The sequence below is a fragment of the Suricata suricatta genome, chromosome 5, assembly GCF_006229205.1.
Source record: "Suricata suricatta isolate VVHF042 chromosome 5, meerkat_22Aug2017_6uvM2_HiC, whole genome shotgun sequence".
NCBI lineage: Eukaryota > Metazoa > Chordata > Mammalia > Carnivora > Herpestidae > Suricata > Suricata suricatta.
In genome coordinates, this window is record NC_043704.1 from 135,665,428 (window position 1) to 135,691,449 (window position 26,022).

At 37.7% G+C, this 26,022-nt stretch overlaps 1 protein-coding gene across 1 annotated transcript in view; it reads right to left on the bottom strand.

Moving 5' to 3' along the window:
• The window catches only part of ZNF385D (zinc finger protein 385D), an 848,110-nt gene extending 822,094 nt beyond the window's left edge, over positions 1 to 26,016 (bottom strand). The window contains exon 1 of the mRNA XM_029938772.1: positions 25,793 to 26,016. Within this exon, the coding sequence (XP_029794632.1) occupies positions 25,793 to 25,898 (106 nt within the window). The 5' untranslated portion in view covers positions 25,899 to 26,016. The remainder of the gene's footprint in view (positions 1 to 25,792) is intronic.
• Positions 26,017 to 26,022: the final 6 nt, after the last annotated feature.

Sequence of the window (26,022 nt, forward strand, 5' to 3'; positions counted from 1 at the left end):
TATTTTTACAAACTGAGGCACCACTCAAATAACCTGACGGGACAAAATGGATCGTACAAATCTAGAGCTTACCTTCAACGTGATTACTGTGCCTTATTTTATTCAAAACATGAATAAACTCCAGAGAAAATCGTAGTATTCTGCTTTTTTCCAATTCTGTAACAATTGCAGCATTTATGAAATCTAAACAGAGTCTACCCTTAGAACATAAATAATATATGTTCTGTACCTGGTATACGTCTTTCATGGAGCCTTCATTAATAGGAGAAAAGAATCAACTAGTTGTTAAATGGGCTCCTAAAAAATAATATAAGCCCATTGTCAGAAAGACATTGTTATTGGTTATGTCCACCCAAAATTTAAAGATTGAAGTCCTAACTCCCATTGCCACACAATTGCATTATAATGGGAGAAAGAATTTTTTAGGAGATAATTAAGTTAAAGTCATTAGGGTGGGTCCTAATCCATTATTCCTGGTGCCCTTATATGAAAGGAAATTAGGACGCAGAAGTTGAAGACTATGTGAAGAAACAGGGAAAAAGCAGACACCTCCAAGTCCCAGAAAGAGGCCTCAATGAAACCAACCCTTCCAACACCTTCAGCTCAGACTTTTGGTTAGCAGAAGTATGAGAAAATAAATTTCTGTTGTTTAAGCCACCCAGTTTATGTTATAGCAATCTTAGAAAAACAAATACAGACATGTAGACAAAGCTCTTTATGAAAGAGTAGAACTATTATGCTACTATATATGCTAATAGGACAATACAAAACCAAATACCCAAGTGAGACACTGACCTTTTGAGACTTTAAATTACACCTAATATAATTATGTTGAAATAAGAAGTAAAATTTCAAGTATTAAGGTAAAACATCTCAAAAAGGAAAGTGACATGAAAGAGACATAGTTGTTAACTCTGGTAGTTACCTGAGAGCAAAGGATCCCAACCAGTGTAAATGCTAATTGTTGCATTCATGAATCAAACAGTTAATCAATCTTTTTATTTTATTTACTGCATTAGTCTTTTTTTAAGTTAATATTTGCTTCAAATTCACAAGCCTGTGACTCCTTCACCAGATTATAGTTTTCTCAAGAAAAAACAACACAGAATTTACTAATCTTAGCAAGCAGAGTGCCTAGGATGGAGAAACAAGAAATGTTTCAAGAATGGAATGAGTCCATGAAGTCCCCAACTTACAATGTGTCCACTTATGTTCCTTTGACTTTACCATGGTGCAGAAGCAATAAACATTCTGCAGAGACTGCACTTTGAATTTTGTTCCTTCCCCAGGCTAGTGATATGCAGTACAATCCTCGCTAGGACCCTGGGCGGGCAGTGGCAGCCACAGCCCTGAGTCACCCTTGCAATCATGAGGGTAAACAACTGATACAAATGCTGTTTTTCACTCTCACTACAATATTCAATAAATTACACAGGAATTCAAAACTTTGTTATGAAATAGGCTTTGTGATAGAGGATTCTGTCTGACTGTCGGCTAATGTAAGCTTTCTGAGCAGGGTGAAGGCAGGCTAGGCTAAGCTATGAGGTTCAGTGGATTAGGTATATTAAATGCATTTTTGATTCATGATATTTTCCTTTTTTATGTTTATTTTTGAGAGAGAGACACAAGGAGAGAGTGGGGGAGTAGGGGTAGAGAGGGAGAGAGATAACAGAGCATGAATGGAGGAGGGGTAGAGAGTGAGGGAGACACAGAATCCGAAGCAGGCTCCAGGCTCTAAGCTGTCAGCACAGAGCCCGATGCAGGGCTCAAACTTATGAACCACGAGATCATGACCTGAGCCAAGTCTGAGACTCAACGAAATGAGCCACCCAGGTGCCCCTGATTTAGGATATTTTCAACTTATGATGGGTTCAATGAAGTGTAACCCCAGCATAAGTTATGGAAGATCTATAGTAAATGAGCAAATGCTAGTTTGGCTAAATAGCAGCAACAGATGCAGAATATCAAGTTAAACCGAGATAATTACAATATGAGTTATCCACTCACCATATTCAAGGTCAAGATGTAAAGAAATGGTGGCAGTGTTTTTTTTTTTTTTTAATTGCTTTTTATTTTATTTTTGAGAGACAGAGCGAGACAGCTAGAGCAGGGGAGGGGCAGAGAGAGAGGGAGACACAGAATCCAAAACAGGCTCCAGGCTCTGAGCCAGCTGTCAGCACAGAGCCCGACGCGGGGCTCGAACCCACGAACTGTGAGATCTGACCTGAGCCGAAGCCGGACGCCCAACCGACTGAGCCACCCAGGCGCCCCATGCAGTGTTTTGAAATAATGCGGTTTGGGAGAAAGACTGCTCAGTGTGGAGTCCCAGCAGCAGTGCCAAACTCTGAGCACATCAATTAGCTCCCCGTCTATTCTTCTCGTGGTGCACTGATGCTAGCTGCCTTTCTTAACTCACATGCTAGTACTGAAGGTGAAGAATAAAATAATACAACTGCATAGATTTTTTAAAACATCTCTTAGGAGGTTTGACATTTCTGGGACCAAACCCAACGCTTTACTGTTCTGTCATCCCTCATTTTAAAAAATAGAAGCCATTTATGATCAAGGATTGGTGAAAGACAATAAATGCATTGGACCTTAAATCAAGAGGTCACCTGAGTTCTTATGCGGTTTCCTATATACTATTTATAGCCTGGGTGTCACCACACTTACTGTGAGAACAAAATGAAAAGGATGTTCAAAAGCGTATCAAGAACTAGTAACTTCTACAAATTTCTAGGCACTTTTACTGCTATTATTATTATTACTGTTATTATTATTATTATTATTATAGTTTTCTGAATTGTAGAGTAGAACATTAACCAAGTAATACTATAAGATATAATTACCTATAACATGGTAAGATATAAGCAAAATGACTAAACAAGAATGAAGAAATAATAATAATGCAACTGTATAAAATGTGAAATAAAATGTAGCTATATTATAAGTAAAAGTGCACCCATTTGAGTTCCTTTGCTCAGGATGTAACTACAAAGTCTTCAATAGAACTTACTAAAATTCTCTCCTATTCACCACACTTAAGGTCTCGAAGTTCCAGGTACCTATACCACTTACCCTTGACTCGAGGCCAAGCTATTCATATGCAAATTACTTTTCCTCACTTATATTTTAGACCAGGCAAAAAACCAGACAACTGTTTTAACATTTTAAGTCAATTGTTATTTGTGATTGTGTATCCACTTTGTGTTACTTTAAGTGTCTTTTCACTTGAAATTCAGTATTACTGAATTTAAAAAAAAAAGATGCATGCTTGGGAAATATCTCAGTAAAAATTTCTCTGTTGTAGCCAGCTTTTTAGACTAACATTATCCATCTATTTATGTTGTCACCCTTGAGCCCAAACATGGATGAAATCTTAACAATACATTGAATATGAAAATCATTCCCCATAATTAGCCAAAATCCAAACTATAAGCATTTAGAACACTATTCCAAAATCAATCTATTGGTGTAAACTATTGATTTGAGGCTCAACAAACCCAGGAAAAACCTTAATTAATATTTCTGGAAAACACACTGTGTGCAAAACACTATTTAGCCATTATCTTCATAGACCTTATAAATCAGTGGAGAAGATAATCATATACTCAAGTAACAATACTCCAAGAAATAGTATCTCTTATGAATAAGATAAATATTTGGGGTTTTAAGTAATTATAGCTTTCTTTCTGAAATGGATCTGTTTCTTGAAAAAGTACCCATAGTAAATGTCTAAATATCTAAATGTACAAATGTATAAATATAAAGGATACTTTCCATTGTGTTTTGCTGTGTGGGAGATATAGTCTTCTGTGGTTATAAAAAAAATAAGCTATAATTCATCACAACACTTTAAAGATACTGTTAATAAAAACCACTGCTTAATGACTGGCAGGTGCACCCTATACCCAGAGTGCATCTAAAATCATCCTGAGAGGTCTAAATTACTTTTCACATTTAATTGATGAAGAAACTCTCAGGATGCACAAGATCACATACTAGGACATGTCAGACCACGTTGAATAGGGCTGCTTTTCTCTGACTCAGCAATTCTCTTACCCACAATGCTATACTGACATCAGCAAAAAGTAGGTAGAATTATTTCTTACAACTGCATATGTATCTACAATTATCTCAAAATAAAAATTTTAATTTAAAAAAAGTAATTAGCCTGGTAAAATAACAGGTTATAAAATGAAATGTAAAGTAGTCACAATTGTTTGTGTTTGACAACAAAAATAGCAATTTTCATTTAGCTAACTACACTGCATTCTAACATCTATGAGATGCTATCAAAATCCTCCCCTGAAAAGCACAGCAATATAATGTTCGCTTATAGTTTGTCCTTAGACCACACTTTTTTAGAACTTTCTAGAAGAATTTATATTTCAGAAATGAATAGTCTGTTCAGAAATATATTCAGACACAAGAGATATAATTACTAAATATCAACGGGGATAACTGCTAAAACACCTGGCTAAAAAATACTTTAAGGGTCATTTTTCAGATAGTGCATTTCAAAAATCTGAATCAGATTTTTATACACCAAGCTACAATATAAGTAGTATGCTTGCCATAACTAAGTTGCTCCAAATGCAAATGCATTCAAGAACTCTATATAATGAGAATAAGCTGAAAATCCAAAGCAAACAAGCCAACAGTGAAAAATGGTAGTAGTTTAAGACTAAATAAATACCCATCAGCACAAAGCACATTTAAGATTAACTTATATCTTCAACATTGATTCCAAGTAATGGTCCAGTTATGGGATTCACAGGATTCATAATCCAAAGATGCTTCCCTCTCTACCAAAAAAAAAAAGGGGGGGGGGGAATCAGGTTAAGTGTGACTGAGAGATTTTAACTACTTTTCCTTCCAAATATGGAATGAAAATGCTGCTAACTTGAAGAGAAAGAAAAAAATTGCTGTTTGTTCTCACTGACCCTTAAGTGGGGCTTTCTCTTATATATACTTTGTATTTTTTATCATTACCTCCTATTGTTTATGATGCCAACATAAAAGAAATGTGTCAATGTTCCCTTATTTGAGCAAGTTTCCACAGAGGCAAGAAAGATAGGGCTACATAGCACAATGGATACCACAGGCTTTCTCTCTGCAAGGCTGAGAAGTCTGTAGCAACTTCAAATTTACGGGAGTTTACAATCCTTATTTTTCATGGCATATAGAAAATAAAATGTAAAGAAGAAGAAAATAAGACAGAAGTTACTAGTTTCCTGCTTATGACACTCTACAATAAAAGTCCCTTCTACTTCTCATCTAATAAGATTATGACAGTGCTCAATTTTGCACATGATCGAAGTGCACTCAAGGACTACAAGTGTTTATGACAGTTTGTATCCACTGAGGTCAGCAGAGACCCAGTTTCACCTGCACGTGATCCTGTCCCTGTGCATGACACAGTGTGACTGAGGCTTGCATTTTCTGAGGTGAGAAGTGTAATTCACAGCCCAGATGGAGAGTTGTCTTAAGATTCTTGGGTTCTAAATTAAAAGATTTCCTTGGATCTTTGATTCCTGCAATGTAATTATTTCCTAACACATTTTGAGAGGAGTGATTTCATATTGACCTAACGAGGACCCAGCCTAGTCTCCTAGTCTATATGATTTCCTGTCACTAAAGACTTATGTACAAATGTCTCACGTCTTGTTGCATAATAATATCAAGCAGTAATAGATTCTGAGTTATTCATTCAGTCCACAAATATTCAGTCAGTAAAACTTTAGGGTATATATAGCTTTCTAAAAACGCCTTCCAAATTTTTTTTTTGTTGACGTCTCCTTTTCCGTTACGGAACAGGCTCCCCTAACAAGATTTCAGTCTAATTCTATAATCTATGAGTTCGTTTCACTTATTAAGAGTCACTCATAACCATTTTAAAACTTTGGTCTCTTGCTGGGCTAAACACTCTCTCCTCCTCTCCTTCTGCCAAGCTCTCGAGTTCTGCCAGGAGGGACATGAGGCCCCGGCTGATGTTACAACTTCTTTTTTTCCAGAAACCTTCTTATTCTACTAGAGATGGGGTAGAAAGACAGATGACTTAGAAAATTTATTTCTTTTCTATTTTTTTAATGTGTACTTATTTCTGAGAGAGAGTCAGAGAGTGCGAGCAGGAGAGGGACAGACAAAGTGGAGCACACAGAATCCAAAGCAGGATCCAGGCTCTGAGCTGTCAGCACAGGGACTCAAACCCACAGACCCGAGCCCCACGGACTGGGAGATCATGACCTGAGTCAAAGTCAGACACTTAACTGAGCCACCCAGGTGCCCTGAAAATAAGTGTCTTTCTGGCCAGCCCATGGAGATTTGTCTTTCCTCTGATGATTGTCCATTCCTTGCTTAATCCCAAAATGTGACAGTGAGCTTAAATGCTCCTTCCTGCTTATTTCGTCTGTTTGAGCAGCATCCAAGAAGGCTGAACTTGTTCTCCATGCCCCTCCCACCACCTCAAGCAATTTCCTGGTACGGAAGATCTAGACAAACCTGCCCAACTCTCTTACTGCTGGATTCTCCTCATCCAGTGGATGGCCCTCTATCCATGGAAATGTATTTCTCTGTGCCATGCCAACAGTGGAAACAGGCTGTGCCTTCAGCGTTCCTTCTAGGAGTTCCACCAAGTCTCTTGGACCATGACCATCAGGGTAAGAGCTCTGTAACTCTCATGCTAAATACCATCACTCTCCTCCCTGATTTATGGTTGCCTGCTCTGTGGTAGCCCCCCACCAGGTGCAGGAAATAGGCCCAGTTGGAGTTCATGACATCCTGATACAATTGCTATGTGCCAGAACCCGGTGTGACACCAAAGGATAGAACACGGCAGCACAGCCCACTGCCCTCACCGGCGAGTCCCCTTACTGTCTGTGGTTATCCGCAAGCCTCTGCAACATTTTAGCTCCTGGCTCACAATCACTCTCTCTCAAACTGCTCTTCCTGTATATCATGGTGATTTCATGCATGCAGATGTCCTTTCAAAGCCTTGTTCTTTCATTTCTTTAACCTGCAGTGCTCATACCCTTTGTCCTACCCCAGCCACATACTCTTCCATCAAGTCATAACTGCAAATAAGTGAAACCCCTCCCAAACCACAAACATCCCACTTTCTGACCACCACCTGATCACATGTTCAGAACTGACATAGTTTTTTATCCTTTCCTACTATATTTCAGTATTCCTCTTTCCTCTGTTCTGCTCCCATTTTTCCTCTTATCTGACCTAAATTCCATGGACAATCATTAAAATCATAAACACACGTGAATTCTCAACTCCGTTTTTGCTTTATCTTTTTTCTTAAATCTACTGTTCTACCTGCTTCTCATCAGCAACCTCTCTCCTAAATGTAGATAGAGTTATGCCAATGACACAGCTTTTATACTGCCTTGAAAGTCAGATTCTTACCCTCCATACTGCTTTATTCTAGCTGAGTAACTTGGACAACCTGTAATTTAAATAGTGCCTCAGTTGATTCATGGAGGATGGAGAAATATCAGCATGTATTTCAAATGCATACCATAAGAATTAAATGAGTTAGTACATGTTAATCAATGCCTGGCACTTAGTTAAGTCTTAATAAATGTTTGTTATTGTTGCTATTATAAAATATAATTTTCTGTCCTGTAAAACTCAAATTTAATCCAAGGGACAGGTAGATCCCTTATGAAAATTTGATTATGTCTGAAATATGACAGAAATGTTGATATGTAAGAAATGAAAAATTTGCTTATATATTATTAAAACCTTAAATAATGATTTAGATGTCATAGTTTTTGTAGTATAACAATAACTACTAGGAATGTTTTCTTCAAAAGAAAGCTTCCTTTACTTTTCTTCTGATAAATTTCACCTAAAAAAATATAGAGAACAAAAAAGCTAAGAAAAACCTATAATCAATCACTCCCTAATAGAAACAATCACCATTAACACCTTGAAATAGAATAGTTTTCTATACCCTTTCTGCCCAGTATGGTGCTGTGCTTATTTAAGTTAAACAAAATTAAAATGTAAGTTCCTCAGTGGCACTAATATGTCAAATGCTCAATAACCACACATAACTAGTGGCTACAGTATTGAATAAAATACCTATGGGACAATACCCTTATCACAGAAAATTCTATGAAACAATACTCTCTATACATTTATGATAATGATAAAATTGAACATAAATTAAAAATATACATTTGATCATTATTTTTTATCATTCACAATATAGTAAGTGTAATTCAGTTTCAGTAGATGTGTTCTGGCTACATCAGAATCCCATCTTGTTGCTAGGTTGTATTTTAAGGTCCTTTATATAGTCCCCATTGTCTTGCAAAAATTTGCAACTATAAACTTGTCACTAAGTCTTTATATATATTATAATGTTTTCAATAAATATATTTTGGAAGAAATTCCCTTATGTTTATTTGTCTTATCAAATGGCATACACATTTGTAAAACATTGGATATATGTTGTAAACTCTTTTCATTTTTTAAACATTTATTTATTTTGAGGGCGAGCTTACATACTTGTGCCTGTGGACAGGGGGAGGAGCAGAGAGAGAGGAGAGAGAATCCCAAGCAGGCTCTGCACTGCCAGTGTGGGCTCAATCCCACCATAAGATCATGACCAAAAGCAAGATGGGAGGCTTAACCAACTGAGCAACCCAGATGCCCCTGTTGTAAACTCTTTTGTAAAGACTCAAATAGTTTACATCACACACATCCTTTCTAACATAAGTTCCTTGTTATATATTCCAGTAAAATGACGGTGCGATCTAGGAATATGGGATACATGAAGTAGAAGAAAATGGAGGCATACAAAAATGAAATAAAATCTCACAGTGGCAGCTAAGAGAACAATGGAAACCAAGAAGACAGTGAATTTATGAAAACTTAAAGAAGTATCCTTAAGTGGATTCCAAGAGGAGCACCTGGGAGGACCACACAGTTGAACATCCAACTTCGGCTCAGTTCATGATCTTGTGGTCTGTAGGTTCAAGCCCCATGGAGCTTGCTTCAGATTCTGTGTCTCCCTCTCTCCCTGCCCCTTTCCTGCTTGCACTATGTCTCTCTTCCTCAAAAATAAATAAACATTAAATAAATAAATAAATAAATAAATTCCAAGAATTAGAAGAAGCTGGACATTATTAGCAAGAATAAGAAGAAAGAGGTCCACCATTTAAAAAAAAAAAAAAAAAAGAAAGAACATTTCCAGGAAAAAAATTTTAACTCAGAAGAATATAGTAATCAAATATGAAGCAAGCTGAAATGTATAATGACATTTGTAGGATATAAAAGGATATTTGTTTGTCCTTAAATGAAGGAACAAATAAGGGACTGTTAGCATACACAGTATACAACCATATCATAAATTTAATGGCACAGCTTAGAGACTAAGAACTATGTATTTCCAAATCATGAAGTGCAGAAGCTATGAAACATAAAAAGTTGTATTATAACAAATAGGCACATAACTCAGTAAATTCTTTGTATTATCCTTTTAGTACTGTTTCTTTTTTCTGCACATAGGTTGCAAATATTTCCAATGCCCTTCCAAAGAACAAACATGTAAACAACATACATAGAATAATAAAAACTCTTACTTCATACATGGACATATTCCTATGTGAGCACATGTGCATGTTTTAAGCAGCTTGAGATTTAATTATATTGGGTTCCAATGAACTAACTGGAGGTGGAAACCAAAAGACCAAACCATGCAAATAGTATTTAACCAAAGCATCTGTGTTTATACATCATAGATATCCTCTTTTGCGTTATTTTTATTATTGACCATTTATAAAATAGTCCACACATGAAACAACAAATCCCACAGGAAATATATTTTGATGCATATGAAAAGTAAAATTTTACAAACACTGCTATTTTGAGTGCTATCTTTATGTACTTTTTCTTTCATGGCACCTTTTTTTCTTAAAGAAAGTGTTTTGCATGGGGTATTTCAGGGTGGAGCAGCAGATAAGAAGAGTAGCCCTAGGAGAAGGAAAGAGAAGAGGCAAAAAGAAGGCAAACATCATGATATCCCTCCTCATGGCCACAGAAACTCCTGTGTCAGTCAGGCACTAGCAGGCTGCTAATGTTGGAATTCTGTGTCCCACCGGATTTTCCTTAAACCAAAGCTTTCAAGGAAATGTAAAGATAGGCTTCGAAGTACCAAAATTAGTTAAACAGAACAGGAATTTTTATTGTTTTATTTTATAAGATAAAGACAGAGCAATAACATAATGAGCACAAATCAATGATAAAGCCATTCTAAAGGGATATTTCTGGGCTTGGTACATTGAATGCTATCCTCAGTTATATCTATCACTGGACATATTATAAAGTAAAGTCTTCGGTGAGATATTTAAACGAAAGTAAAAGATGATATAAAATATCCAGAACAAGAGGTCAGGATGGTAACAAAATCAGAGTCTACCATTAAGTGAGCAAAACATTTACCATCTAGACAACGCCCTCTCTTCAGTATGTATAGGAAATGAGATAGCAAGTTATAATAGGTCCTACATTATTGTGAGCACATTAATTATATGAAAAGTGCAGGAATAAGCATTTGCACATAAAAAGAAAATTCCATCACTGAGATTATCAAGAAGTTCACACACATAATTACACAGTACTTTTCCAGCCTTAACACAATGAAGCTTTCAAATAGGAAGAAAAATAGACCAAAGCATATCATTATCCCCAAATCTCTAAGTGAACTTGAAATGATTTTAAGTTTCAGGAAGTTTGTAGAGAAGGAAATATAAACTTCAGAGCTGCTATGAACTACAATAACAAATACACTAAGAAATGTATATAGTTGGTTGTGAACTGATTTTCTCATAGACCCTCTACTACTTTCTAGATAGATGCAAGGCAATTAAATTCATTCACTAACTGCTTAGCAATTACTTTCCTTTTTTCAGACATTTTATTTTTAATACGATTAGTTTAGGGTGACATTGAGACAGTTTGAAAAGGCTAGTAGAAGCCTGAAAGTGCGGTGTTACATTTTCAATGCTTTACATTTTCGTGTAGCACCACATCAGTCAGGATATGCTAGGTTACACGACAGTGGCAAATCCTAAAACCTTAGTCACTTAAAGAAACAAAAACTAAATTCTTGCTCACACCGCATATTCATCTAAGATCAGCAGGGCCTTCACTGCAAATCAGCCTCAGTCGGGGTCAGGAGCTGCTAAAGCCTCCACCATCTAAAACATTGTGTTGATCTCCACTGACAGAGGAAAGGAACCTAACAAATCACATGCCAGCTTTTCAAGTCTTCTGCCAAAAAGTGACAAATCACTTCCAATCACATTTTCTTGGCTAGACCAAATGGTATGTCATAACCTTATTTCAGGGACGTGGATTATTACAATCCTTCCAAGTGAGTGATTAGTGAACACATCTAATCACTACAAACAATGTATATGTTCTGTTTTAAATTATTTGCTCCTTTCCTAGGTAACTTTACATTCCTGGAAATAAAATGTTGAATCCTATCCCTATTTCCAGGTTGTATACTTCATGCGGTATTGAGCAGTCAGTATTTGCGAATGAATAATAAGGACAGTCTACAGAGTCAAGTATTGTAGCATGTTTAAGACGAAGTAATGTGGGAAAGAGACCTTTGAATTTGACATAAAGTTCATGCATAACCCTGGAAAAGTGTCTCAGAAGTACGACAAGATGAGGTGAAGCAATGAAAGAAAAGCATGGAGACTGCCCTTTCTGAAAGTTAGACAACGATTCCACGGAGAGATCTGGGACAGCAACTTGAAGGAAGTTATTCTGTACAGAAAGTAGAGTACAGCAGATCTGTAGGGTGAGCAGATGGAGAAAGAGAATGAAGTTTTAAGAGAGAGGATGAGTAATTGATGAAATGTTTAAGAGGTATCAGGAGGAAGGGGGGTGATAAAATAAGTAAGTGAGTATTGAGACAGCAATCCTTTTGGGATGGAGATGTGAATCAGGATGGTTATAAACTAAACTGTAACTGGTGATGAGAGAAGGAAAATGTGAAGGTGCACCTGTCTAACAACCTTTATTTCATCTAAGAAATAGAAACCAGATAATATTCTGAATTTAAGAGCTGGCATTGGATCAAGGCTTTGAAATGCAGGACAAAATTTTGAGCAGTCTTTATCGGAAGGCAGCTCCTAAGCAATAGAAGAATGACTGGCAGCGGGAATAGATGTCCAGTTGGAACTGGAATTTTAACTGGCAAAATACTCATCTCCAAAGTTATGAGAGCTGTCTATGATTTAATGACCCAATATCATAACCCTACAAATCGTCTGGTTATATATCCAGGCCTAGAACCCAGGAAATGGAAGCAGATGACCTCTGACATCTAGCAAAAAGTGGGATGCTATGACTCCCTATACAAAAAAAATAAAATTTTCAAAACCTCTAAAACTATATATGCCCATCCCAACTTATTTACTGGGAACAAAATAAAAATGTAATTATAGAATGCTTCTCTCAATGTGGCCATTTTGTTTTTTAAGGCCTACTTATTTATTTTGAGAGAGACAGAGACAGCATGAGTGGGGGAGGAGCAGAGAGAGAGAGTCTCAAGCAGGTTAGGCACCGCCAGCAATTCTGAGCAAAATGCAAATGCTGTCTATATTATTTTTTCCTTCTCGTAAAAGGTTCTTACCGGCTCATTTGTAAGGAGGTTTTGGATTCTGCAAGACAGAAAAATCTCTTGGAAGCTGCATTATTGTATTTCTGTATGTATTTTAAGTTAGTTGAATCAACTGCAGCCTCCTCTTAGAATTACCTAATGATGGTAGATTTTAAAAGGCCACAGTAACGGGCACCTGGGTGGCTCAGTCAGTTAAGTGTCCAACTCTTGATTTCAGCAAAGATCATGATCTCACAGTTTCATGAGGGCAAGCCAGCCCCACATTAGGCTCTGTGCTGACAGCATGGAGCCTGCTGGGGATTCTCTCTCTGTCCTGCTGTCTGCCCCTCCCCTGCTCATACTTGCTCGTTCTCTCAAAATAAATAAATAAACATTAATAAAAGCTTTAATGTATAGAAATAGTTCAACTCTGAGAAAACAGTGTTGGTATGGGGGGTGGGACTCAAGTCAAGAAGTGGAGCTGAATTTAGAGGCAAAATGATAACCTCAGCTCGAAATGACAATGGGAATACCAGTAGAAATGACAAGAAATGATGCCCTTTGGAGATAGTACATCTCTCACTGCTATGAAATGTAGTTATGAACCGTAAGTAAACAAATGTATAATGTCATTCATATTCCTTGGCCATATAATTTTTAAGGGGGGAGTGTTGTACAAGACAATAAGATAGATGTAGTAAAGGCAGCATAATGTTCAAAAACAAAGGTACTTTTAACGTAGAGTTAAGTTCTCAAAATTGTCTGTGGGATCACTTTCTTATTTGAATAGAAGGCAAAAGAAAAGCTACAAACAACATCACACATGAGGTTCGATTACTGTGGCTGCTAAAATCACAGCCATTTGACTAGCTTTAACAAGATCCTCTGGGGACATTTCCAATGTTATCTTGCAAAGTATTCACAGTTGAACTCTTACAACTTGTTTCATTTTCTGAAAAATTTCAGGAACTAATAAAGCAAGAGCTAAATAAACCTTTACTAGACTATTGGAAGATCATGATTTCTTTCCTGAAAACATGCCTGGTAATGTCATTCTTTTAGAGCAAACTACTTTTACCATTTTCCACAAAAATGTGCCAAGCCATCCTCAAACTAAGCTCTCAATGACTTCCAAATGACTTTAGTGTGCGGACACATATTATACTCCCATACACACACAGTCATACTCACGGAATCAGCGCCGTGACTCTAGCTCCAGACACAATAAGTATTGTGCAGTGCTTGGCAGCATCCTAAAGGACATGCTTCACTGTATTCTCTATTCACATTATGAAAATCAACCAAAATTCTGTAATTTATTACCATCATTTTTACTAGACTCCACTGCCACTTCTCTAAGAGCCAACTTCCAAGATTCAAAACTGTTTATTTTAATAACAAAGCAATGACATGAGGTCTTAAACATTCCTTCAAAATGGAAAAACTGCCAATGCCCTTGCATGCCCTGTTCGCTGTAGGGGGCACGAGAGGCACGTTGTGTTGACATACGTTGTCTCACTGTGCGTCCCTCTGTTCACCTCATGCTTTAAGCGTTAGAAACAAAGAAATAATGCTCTGACTTTAATGTTTTGACTCCTTTAGTATGAATTCATGAAAAAGAAATGAATAACTGTATATTCCTAGGAGACCCTGATAATCAGGGTGATCACTCAGTTGGCACATTTCTGTTTCCATCAGGTTATAAAAATTGAGAGCCTTCTAACGTTATTTGATTAGGCTGCCCCTCTAGAGATCACTAGCTATTATTACCCTAAACCTTTTATTATTCTGAAACACATAATGTCAGTTATTAAAATATTGCATTTGATTTATAAGGATCAAAAAAACAAAAACAAAACCACTGCAGTCTTCTGCTGTTCAAAACAAAACTCATTGACGTTGCATCACAAACGCATTTGGGAAAGCAGTTAAGTTGCCAGGTTTCAAATTATCAGAGGGATGGAGTAAAAACAAATTCATTGAATAACACAGAATTTCCAAACTCAGCTAATGGACAAGATGATTCATTGTTCTGATGTGGCAAGACAAAACGGAAAGCCAACCACTGGGAAAGAACAAAAATTCAGAGACTGGAAACTTTCAAACTTAGGCATGGGAAGCAAGCAATTTGCTGTAATCAGAATGTAATAGGCAGCATTAATTTATAGGAAGATGCCTTTTGGAGTACCAAATTAGCCTAATCAATTTAGAAACTTATTAATGGTCCCAACAATTTTCCTTAAGGACCACATCAAGGTATATAACATAACTGTTAAAGTCACTTTAGCATTTGCATAAAATTGGTTTAACTTCACATCAAATCTGAGTATGGTTATAAAACCTATCTTGGAATACATTTCAGAGCAATTTTCAAATTAAAGTTTCATTAGTACTCCCTTAATACTGTCATTTATTGATTGTTCTCATCTCCATTCCAGTCATAGACTATCATTGTCCCAAGTAATTCACTCCAATGTATGATAGACTTAACAGAAGCTATTTCCCTGCGTATGTGGAAAGAAAAGGAAACTATTCGGGGGAGCACAGGGAACACCAGGCTTTGAGTCAGACAAGGTTAGTTCATGATCCAGCTTTGCTACCTACCAGTTACTTGACTTTGCCAAATCACTTAACCTATTGTTTCCTTATCTTAAAAAAAATATGGTAATGATAGCACATACCCACCTAATATGTGGGAAGAAACAAATGAGAAATTACAGATGTCATTTCTGTATTCTGTGAAACACTATTTATTGTAAGATTTTAGTGTGTGCATTGATCAGAAAAGAAGGCTTGCTCTAAATGGACAAAGAAATGTTAATCCCATCATTCATAAGGGTAACCTTTTCTACTCTGATTAGTATTTAGTTTTTCCTCAAACTTTCTTATGCATGCTAAAAAGTCCTAATTAGGGAAACTTGTACTTTGTTAAAGGTAATCTTTTAAGAAAGAAATTCTTTCTTCCGAATTCCTCAGAGTTCTGAAGGGTTCTTCTTCAACTTTTGAAAATTTAAATTCAGAAATCATGCTCTAATTTATGATATAAAAAGAGAAAACATTTTTTTGGAGCCCCTGGGTGGCTCAGTCAATTGAACGTCGGACTCTTGATTTCAGTTCAGGTCATGACCCAGGAATTCTCTCTCTCTCTCTCTCTCTCTCTCTCTCTCTCTCTCTGCCCCTCTCTCCCTCCCCCCTGCTCGTGCTCTCTAGCTCTATAAAGACAGACAGACAGACAGACAGACAGAAAGAAAGAAAGAAAGAAAGCTTTTAAATTTTTGGTGTCATCTCTTCAGGTTAACTTGTTAACTTGTTACAAAAAGTCAAGGAAGTATACATTGGGATCAGACATAATTAATGATTAATAAATAATTAAGTGTTATGCCACTCATTAATAAGGAATTTCTACAAAATGTTCACCAAAATCCATAGGAACTGAAAAACGGTATTTTGAAAGCAATTTCCTAAGGTCAAACTTTTCCTTATAAGGTGCTAAAAATCTTGATTCAACTCACTAAAAGCCATTAAGTGACCAATAATTGAATCATGTCTACTTTACTCAGGAGAGACTAAATGACGCAGTACATAAAAATTTGATAGATTGTTATGCTGTTTTTAAGACAATTCTCAGAGTATCTTAAGATTGTGATAACTAACTCAACTCTCTCCAAATTCTATGTCTACCACATTGTGGAATTTAATTGTTCACTCATTCAACAATGTTTTGGGATAATTACTTTGTTCAAGACACTGTCAAGCAGTACAGGAGGTAGAAAGGTTAATACAACATGGTCCCTGTCATAAAAGAATTATTCTCTATGGGATTATAGCTATCATTGATGCTTGGGGAGACTTGTGAAGTACTGTGAAGAATTATCAATGGAAATCCAAATTAATTCAGTGTATCCTACTTATTAATTCTTTAGGCAAATATGAACTTGCCCACTGCTTACCTCAGAGGTAGTTCTTTATTTCCTGGGAGATATCCATTTTCTTAGGTTCCTCAAAGAGTCAAGCTGACTCCAGTTTTTAACTCATCACAAGGAGTATCAACATTATAAATTTGTCTAAGTCAGTGGGATCCCACTCACTGCCATGTAACCAAGGCCAAAAGTGCCATTAAAGACAGCAAAATTTATAAAGTTGATCTAAGGGATACACGGCCTTCCCATTCCTCTAGAAACTTTGAAATGTTTAAAGTTAAGACAAACCAGAAAGTATCCAGTAACTTAATTGCTCTTCACTTGGTAAGAAAAATTCTTCTGAAAGGCTCTGCTGCATCGACACATGTGTTGTTCACTGTGTCATTCAGTTCCCTTTTCATGAAGACTCATGGGAAAACTTCCCTCCAGTCTGTCCTAGGACTGGTGTTCTTCTCTTCAACAAGAGTTCTGATGATATCTGTGTCTATGGGTCTGATTGTTGTTTAAAAACTTAGGGCCAAAGGTGCCTGAATAGCTCAGATGATTGAATGTCCAGCCCTTGATTTCGGCTCAGGTCATGATCAGGGTCATGGGATCGAGCTCCACACTGAGCTTGAAGCCTGATTAAGATTCTCATTCTCTTTCTCTCTCTCTCTCTCTCTCTCATTCTTTCTCCCCTTTGTCCCTCTCTCCAGCTCACTTGCTCTCTCTCATTAAAATAAAATAAATAAATAAAACCTTAGGGCCAAATATATGGACCAAGTCGGCCAAGTGGATAAACCCTTAGAACATAGAGTGGAGCATTTCTTCTCCTATCTTTCCTGGTCCTAAGGAAATTTCTCTTTGTCATATGCTTCTGAATGATGAACTGATTTTTAACTTTCTTAAGTTTAATTCAAATATAGAGAAGTGCATAAATCATATATACAACTTGATGAATTTTTACAGGTTAATAAACTCATATAATCAACACTCAGATCAGGAAACAGAACTTTTCAGCATCTTGTCCCCTTCCCCTACAGAAACTATGATGTATTTAGATGTTAGCGTTACTTAATTTTGAACACTGTGTGAATGGAATCAGGCTTTTGGGGCTTTGTGGACTTTGTTGGTCAACATTACATTTGTGAGATTTTTCATATTTTAGTCTGTAACTATAGTTTATTCCTTCAAATTGTAGTCCCTTATTTTGTAAATTTAATTTAGCAATATTTTACATTGTCTTTTAAAGATTATTTATCTATTTTGACAGAGAGAGAGAAAAAGAGAACAAGCAGAATAGGAGCAGAGAGAGAGGGAAAGAGAGAATCCCAAGTAGGCTCTCTGCAGAGAATGATACAGGGCTCAAACTCATGAACTGAGAGACCATGGCCGGAGCCAAAATTAAGTCAGACCCTGAACCAACTGAGCCACCCAGGCTCCCCACACTGTTTTTAAAACACCTCAAACTCATTGCCAAAAAGGTAAAGAAGAGACACTGTTTTCTTAGATATGCCATCAAAGGCCCAGGGAACAAAAGAAAAAATGAATAAATTGGACCTTGAAAAATTTTTTAATCTGTACATCTAAAAAATATTACCAACACAATAAAAAGGCAAATCATAGAATGGGGACAACTTGCAAATCATGTAGCAAATAAGGGATTAACCAAAATATATAGTGCATTCGTAAAACTCAACAATATCAGCTAAACAAGCAAACTAACTCAAAAATGTGCTAAGGACTTAAACAGACTTTTCTCCAGAGAAGATAAAAATAAATGGTCAATAAGCACACAAAAAGATGTTCAATACACTAATCATTAAGGAAATGCAAATCAAAAGTACAGTGAGGGGCACCTGGGTGGCTCAGTCAGTTAAGCATCCGACTTTGGCTCAGGTCATAATCTCCAGGTTCGTGAATCTGAGCCCCGCGTCTGGCTCCGTGCTGACAGCTCAGAGCCTGAAGCCTGCTTTGGATTCTGTGTCTCCCTCTCTCTCTGCCCGTCCCCCATGCACATACCCACATGTGGGCCCTCTTGCTCTCAAAAATAAACATTAAAAACAATAGAAAAAAAAAGGCTACAGTGAGATACCATCTCATATCTGCTAAAATGTCTACCATTAAAACAACAATAACAACAACAGAAGGGAGAAAGGAAGGAAGAAAGGAAGGCAGGTGAAAGAAGGCAGGTAAACGAAGGGATGAACAAATGAACAAAGCAGAAAATGAGTTTGGGCAAAGACCAGAGAAAAGGGAACCCTTGTGCGCTGGGAATGTAAAAGGGTACAGCCAAAACACACACACACACACACACACACACACACACACACTATGGCAGTTCCTCAAAAAATTACGAATAGAATTACTGTATGATCCAGCAATTCCACTTCTGGGTATATTCCTAAAGGACTGAAAGCAGTCTGTAAGAGATGTCTGTACATCCATGTTCATGGCAGCATAACACACACTAGGCAAAATGTAGAAGCAACCCAAGTGTCCAGTGACAGATGCATGGACAAACAAAATGTCATATATACATATAATAGGAAGGAAATATTGTAATATATGCTACTCTACATTGACGAACCTTGAAGACATTGAGCTAAGTAAGATAAGCCAGTCACAAAAAGACAATTATTCTATGATTCCACTTATATGAGGCACTTACAGTAGTCAAAATCATACAGACAGAAAGTAGAAAGATGTTTGCCAGGTAAGAGGGAGAGGAGAATGTGGAGCTATTGTTCAAAGGGGATAGAGTTTTAGTTTGGCAAGAAAAGAGTTCTGTATACGTGTGGTAGTAAAGGTTGCACAACTATATGAGTGTACTTAATGCTGCTGAATTGTACCCTTACAAATGGTTAAGATGATAACTTCCATGCTTTACGTATGTATTATCATTTTTTTTAAAGGTAAAGAATAAGTAGATAAATAGCGTCTATTCACTTAAGCCGGAAGATCAACCTAATGCCCTTTAGAAAAATATGTAAAATATAACACTTCCGAAAGAGAAGCTCTTAACTTTTCAGGTCCACTAACCACAATATCTTATGAGTTGATATTTCCAGTTAATTAAATTATGTGGTTGACAAGTTGTTTATATTTCAAAAAGTTTATTTTATATTTATTTTGTTAAACTTGTTCCTGATTTTTTCATTTTAGCTTATGGCACATATAGTATAACCAGAAGGAACAGGGTTCAAAATCTGTCCTGTCCTAGCTATGGGTGTGTATATTTCCTAGCTTTGTTCCTTATACATAAATGAATTTAATGGTAAGTCTTTGCTCCTGAAATTTTGAATCAGACATAAAGGACCAATTGTACTCAATAAAAGTACTAGTTAAAATGTACTACTTGTCTAGATATTTTTTATACACTAAGACTCCATGAGCCCAGGGTCTCACTTCTCCTGTCAACTCTGATATCCCCAGCACCAACACTCTGGAAGCACACACTAACCACTCATCAGGTATTTACTACTGTATTATGTTAAAGTGAACAGAAAATAATTAATCATGCTTAAGTCTTTGATCAAAAAAATCTGGTCAAAATTTGAACATAAGAAAATGTGCTTTAAAACTATATGAAATTTCTGATACTTTCTACATTTTCCATAATTTAGTTATATTGGTTCTGCTATCTTTTCATACATCTAGCACAATATAAAAATATGAGAATGATGATTATAGTAGGCAAAGTAATGTACAAAGAAGCCTCCAACATTCCCACTCCAGGGCCTCAGACCCCAACCCCTGGAACCTGTAAATGTCAACCTTCTTTGCAAAAAGAGTCATTGCAGGTATGCTTAAGCTAAAGATCTTAACATAAAAAATTATTCTGGATTATCAGGATAGGTCCTAAATGCAATCACAGATGTCCTTAGAAAAGACCAAGTAGAAGGAAAGTGGACTCACAGAGGAGAAGGCAATGGGAAGACAAAGGCACATTTGAGACCACAAATTAAGGAATCCCAATGGCCACCAGAAGCTACAAGAGACAAAGTACAGACTCTGTCCCTAGAACCTCCAGAGGGTGCTCAGCCTTGTCAAGACCTCGATTTCAGTCCACTGATACTGATTCCAGATTTCTGACCTTCAGAATTGTGAGAGAATGCATTTCTGTTATTTGAAGCCACCAACTTCACCAACTGTTGTTTGTGGCAATCTGGTAGAATAACTATAGAAAACTAATGCATGACGGTGATCAATCAACCTATGAGATTTAATCAATCACTTAGTATCACCATGTTATAGCTCAAGCCAAGAAATGAACAAAAAGTTGACTAAATTCTCACAGCTTCTTTTATTTTTTTAACATTTATTTATTTTTGAAGGAGAGAGAGACAGAGTGTTAGTAGGGGAGGGGCAGAGAGAGAGAGGAAGACACAGAATCTGAAGCAGGCCCCACGCTCTGCTTCTGTCAGCAAAGAACCCAATGCGGGGTTCGAACTTACAAACCTTGAGATTATGATGATTCACCAACTGAGTCACCAAGGCACCCCTAAATTCTCACAGCTTGTAAGGAACAGAGCGAGGATTCAAACAAAGATGTGCTGGTTCTTAAGTGCACTTTATTAAATACTACATCATGTTAATGACTATTTTGTCTCTGTAACTTTAATGTCAAATTTTACTACGAATGAAACACTTGCAACCACCCAAGAGCTCAATCTAGTGCCTGTTTTCTTTACATTCTAGATGATCTGGATACATTTGGTTCACTGAGACTAATTAATGGAATTTCTTCTCAACAAAATAGTTTTAAAACCTAGACTTTTCAGGATCCTTCTGGAGTTTCAAGTACATTTTTTTTTTGCTTACGTAAAAGTAAAATAAAAATAATATAGACATATTTCATTATTGTTTCTGGTTGAGGGTAAATGAGAGATTATTAAAGGAAAAAGAAATCTCTAATATTTTTTAATATTTAATTATAAAAACAGCAGTGATTAACTCTTTAGATATATAAAAAAAAAGAACACTTTACAAGACCACAATAAAACTAAACAGAACGTCTGACCTCATGTTATAAGAAACCTTAGTTAAATCCTCAAATGGACATCCTTAGCACTGCACTGTAATAGTACTTGTTCTTCTCATGGAGACAGATAGGTCTAATGGGCAATCAAGATATGCCAAGATGAGTACTGTTTGCCGGAAGATGAGCTGCATAATTACACAGATGCAAACTTAAGAACTCTCTTTTACTGCAAACCTCTGACTTAAGAGTTTAGAAATGCTCTATGTTTGCCAGCTTTGGCACATATAATTCCAGATCAGAGAGAACTGCCACTTTGTGTTTCAAATTAGGCAAAAAATGAAACACATGTTTGGATGACACTACAAAGTAATAAAGTCATTAAATGGCCTGCAGTTCCCTATTGCCACTCTGAAACTCTGTTCTAGTATTCTCTATCCGTACAACAGTAGGTTAGGAAGAAGATACTCTTTGAATCCCATGCTCAATGTCTGCAAAACACTAAAGATGGTACAGAATTATCTGAATTTGATTAAAATCACATTTCAACTGGGATAAAGACTTTGTGAAGAAATTTGATTCATCTCTGCTTCTCAATTATCCTTAAAGTTCTCTCTCGTTGAACTTTATTTTTGTTTTTTAAGTTAAGGCTGGGTCAACCCAATAACAGGAGTTATTGCCAATCTTAGCAAGCCCTAAATTATATAAATCAGTGCATCTTTAAAATGGTAAAATTTTTTAAATTATCTCAAGTGTGTTTGTTCATTAGTTGTTCAAATTAATTACACCAACAAATTTCAGACACATAACTCCATGTGAGCTGATATCGGTTTCCAAAGAGGCAACTTAAGTGCTTGCTTGATGTTCAACCCACAGGCTTTACTTTATTCAAACTCTCTCTTTAGAGCACTTGTCAAAAAACTAAGGAGTGTCATTAGCAAATAAACTAATAGTCCTATTGTGCAAATATGAAACAAAAAATTTGTCAAACACATAACATATGTGCATATGGTAATAAGGTTAACCCACTTATAAGACTCATCATAAAATATTTTGTAGTTCAATAATTCATATTTATAATTAGTTTCAATACTTTATTATGTAATATGTTAACCACTGTAACAACCTCATTAACTACTTCTAAAAAACATATAAAACCTCTAGGCAAGTTACTACTCTACCATTTTTATATTCCTGCAAATGTATTCAGAAATAGATTATTTATAGTACACAAAATATGATTTTTATGACTTCAACCATATCAAGAGAAAAGACACAAATGTCAATTTTATGCAATGCTACGTTACTACTAGAGAAAACACTTTACCCCTAAAACAAAAGAAATCACAGTAATAACTATTAGTTTACTCAGAGAAATGTCATTTTATTTGAAAACGATAAGATACTATGCAAGTGCAATGAAATCTAGTAAGATAACGTCTCAAAGATGCCCTATTTTCCAAAGTTGTTCCCCCATGTGGGATATGAATACCATTAGTTTCCCATTGGATTTATATACTTTTATCTCATAATTCCATTCATGTGCAGGCAAATCAGATCTACAACTTAAAATACTATTCCCCAGATAAGCATAATTACAGCTTATGAAGAAATATGACAAATACAACATATTTGTTGTTTTGCTCTTCGTTTTAAAACCTCAAAATCTTTAGACAAGCGCATAACATAAATTATCTGAAGAACTCATCAGTAATGGATTTATAGTTGGAGATTACAGGAAAAATAATGGAAGATGTGCCCTCAACTACCTGCATACATTTTACAGTAATAAACGCAACATCTTAATTAAATTTCAGATAAAATAAGTCCTAAATTGGATGTGAATCTTTTAGCCAAAGTTGTTACTGTAGATGAGACACTATGTTTTGTTGAATTACAAACATTTTTCATTACTGAACTTTTGATGCACCTAGTAAATAGCACATCACAGCAGGGGGTGTAATTGTTTTGAAAATACTGCTGAAAATAAAAAGGAAATTTTCAAACAAGCTGCTTGTATCTCTTAATAGAAATTCAACATCCTGTTAGGAACTGAGTATTAATTATAAGCTGGCTATAAAATATGAGAGTGTCCAGGTAGACCTCAGGATAATTCTAGAGAGTCATCCAAATGTGATGTTAGCATCAGGTATATTTAATGTTATAAGTCACACATTGTTAAGAGAAAGGCTATACAATACTGCTATTGATTTACAATAAAGGGGCTAAAAGAAGAAATACTGTCAAGGGGAATCGCAAGATCTCAGCATTTAGCTCTCTCTCTAGAGATGGCAGCCTAAATTACATAAAGGCCACACATTTTTCATTTGATTTGAAGTCTAAGTTCGACGTTTCTGTTAAACATTTGAAATGGTTGTAAATCAATCAATCCATGATAAGTACTAATTTTTCATGGGGGTTAGAACACAGATAGTCCTCCCACTTCTCAAATGAGGCTTGACAAGGTTGAGTACTGATTGGAGGAATCGACTTTGAAGTCCAGCAATCTTGGGTTCTAAAACACTAACTGTGGAAGTTTTCCAAATTTTACATCTCTAAGGCTCCTTTTCCTTATCCACAAACTGGAGAAGTAAAGATGTTGCCTTCCTGGGATTGTTATGTATTTACAGGAGCTATAAGGCCCTTAATTCAGTGCTTAGTGGGCAGTGAATGGGAAAAAAAAAATGCTACATGTCATTATTACTGTTGTTTTTGTTCTTGTCAAAAGACCCCCGAGGACCTTCAGCCGCTCTGGAACAAAGAAAAGCGGTCCAGACATCCTGTATTTTGGCTTAGGCTTCTTTCCCCAAACCACATAGCTTCTAGCACTTCACTTCCTGAAATCTAAGATAATATATTAACTCAAGATGCTTGCCCATTCCCCTGGTCTATGGTTTAGCTCCATGGACAGAGCACTCAAGTTAACTTCTGAGGAACATCTGGAAGAAAATGTGAAGAAATCACGATAATCCCCAAACATGCTGTGCTGCATCAATCTACATAATTTGAAATGACCCATATTTGCCTTTCATGCTTCCGGAACAGAGTACAGTGACTAATTACCCAGTACGGAGCAAGGGTGACATGAAAACCCAAAAGGAGATCAACCTTTGCAGTTGGTTTCAGAGAACATGGCGAGCCAGAATTGGGTGGACCCGAAAGTCACTTTTAACAGACAAGTAGCAAACAGCCTTAAGAGAAGAGAGAGAAATTTCCCTATGACATCCCCGGAAAGCACCACACGAAGGTCAGCAAAAAGCACCAGATCCACGCACCTTCCTACACCTCCACAACCTCAAGGCGACTTCCAAGTCAGTTCAAGCTCCCACAATTTGGAGATGCTCGAACACCCAGGAACATCGCATTCCTGGATACTTTAGCTGCAGCTCAGGCTGCAGCAGACCTAACCAGCGTCCCCCGCAATACGTGATGCAGACAACTCTGAACTGTACGAGGGACAGACAGGACCTTGGGCTTTTCACAAGGGGCGACGGTGTATTGTTTCCTCTGACCCCAATGCGCACGCACAATAAAACTTCTCCCCAAATGCAAGAAGTCACAAGGCAGACCCTGTGCTCTGTCCTCTAAGTCAATCCCCTGAACCAGGAAGGCAATCAGATCCAGGGGCACAGATTTACCCTTAACCTCCCAACCCCACCCTAAATGTTAAAATGATTCCCCTGGAGGAAGGCTTTCCCTAACTCAGTAGCTTCCCACACAGCCCTCCAATCCTGTCCATCCGGAAGAGAGATCTTGAAAAGAAACAAAAAAGGAAGAAAAAAAAGAAAGACAAAATCGAAGGAAGAAAAAAGGAAAGGCCATCCCGAAGCCAGCCCGCCGGGCTTTCTTATCCCAACAACTTCGCCAGGTTTCCCGAGGAGGGAGCGCGCCCCACACACACCCAATAGGAGACGGGCGGCAGGGAGTCCACCCTCGGTGGCCCGGCCCTCCGGAGCCAGGCTGACCCCGTCGCCCCCTGCCGCGGCTTCCTCTGCCCCTCGGTCCCCGTCAGCGCGGGGTGTCTGGAGCCCCTCAGGCTCTGTGGTCTACACTCACCCCCCCCCCACCTCACATCTCTGCGGGGCGCCGAGGGGACGAGGCAGGGGGGCAGACAGATGGCGCGGGGTTGCGGGGACAGGGGGTGTCCCGGGTGCGGACCGTGCGGACGCCCAGTCGGTGCGCCTCACACCCGGGGGGCGCGACGCCAGCCCCGCGCCCCGCACCACAGCCCCCGCGGCCACCCGCACCGAGACACCGCTCGTGCGCTCAACTTACCGTGGCTGGCCTGAGCCTTGGGCGCCCCCGGCAGCTTTTCTCTCCTTCCCCCCGCCAAGCCCTTCATCCTCCGGCCGGCGGCCGCCCTGCGCCCCGGCCCTGGCATCGGGAGGAGCGGCCGCCCGGGCTGGCACAACTGCCGGTCTGCAGCTTCGGGGGCGAGAGTCACCACGAGGCGTGAGCGGCCGCCGCGGAGAAGAGTCGCCGAAGCGCCGCTCGCGCCGTCCCTC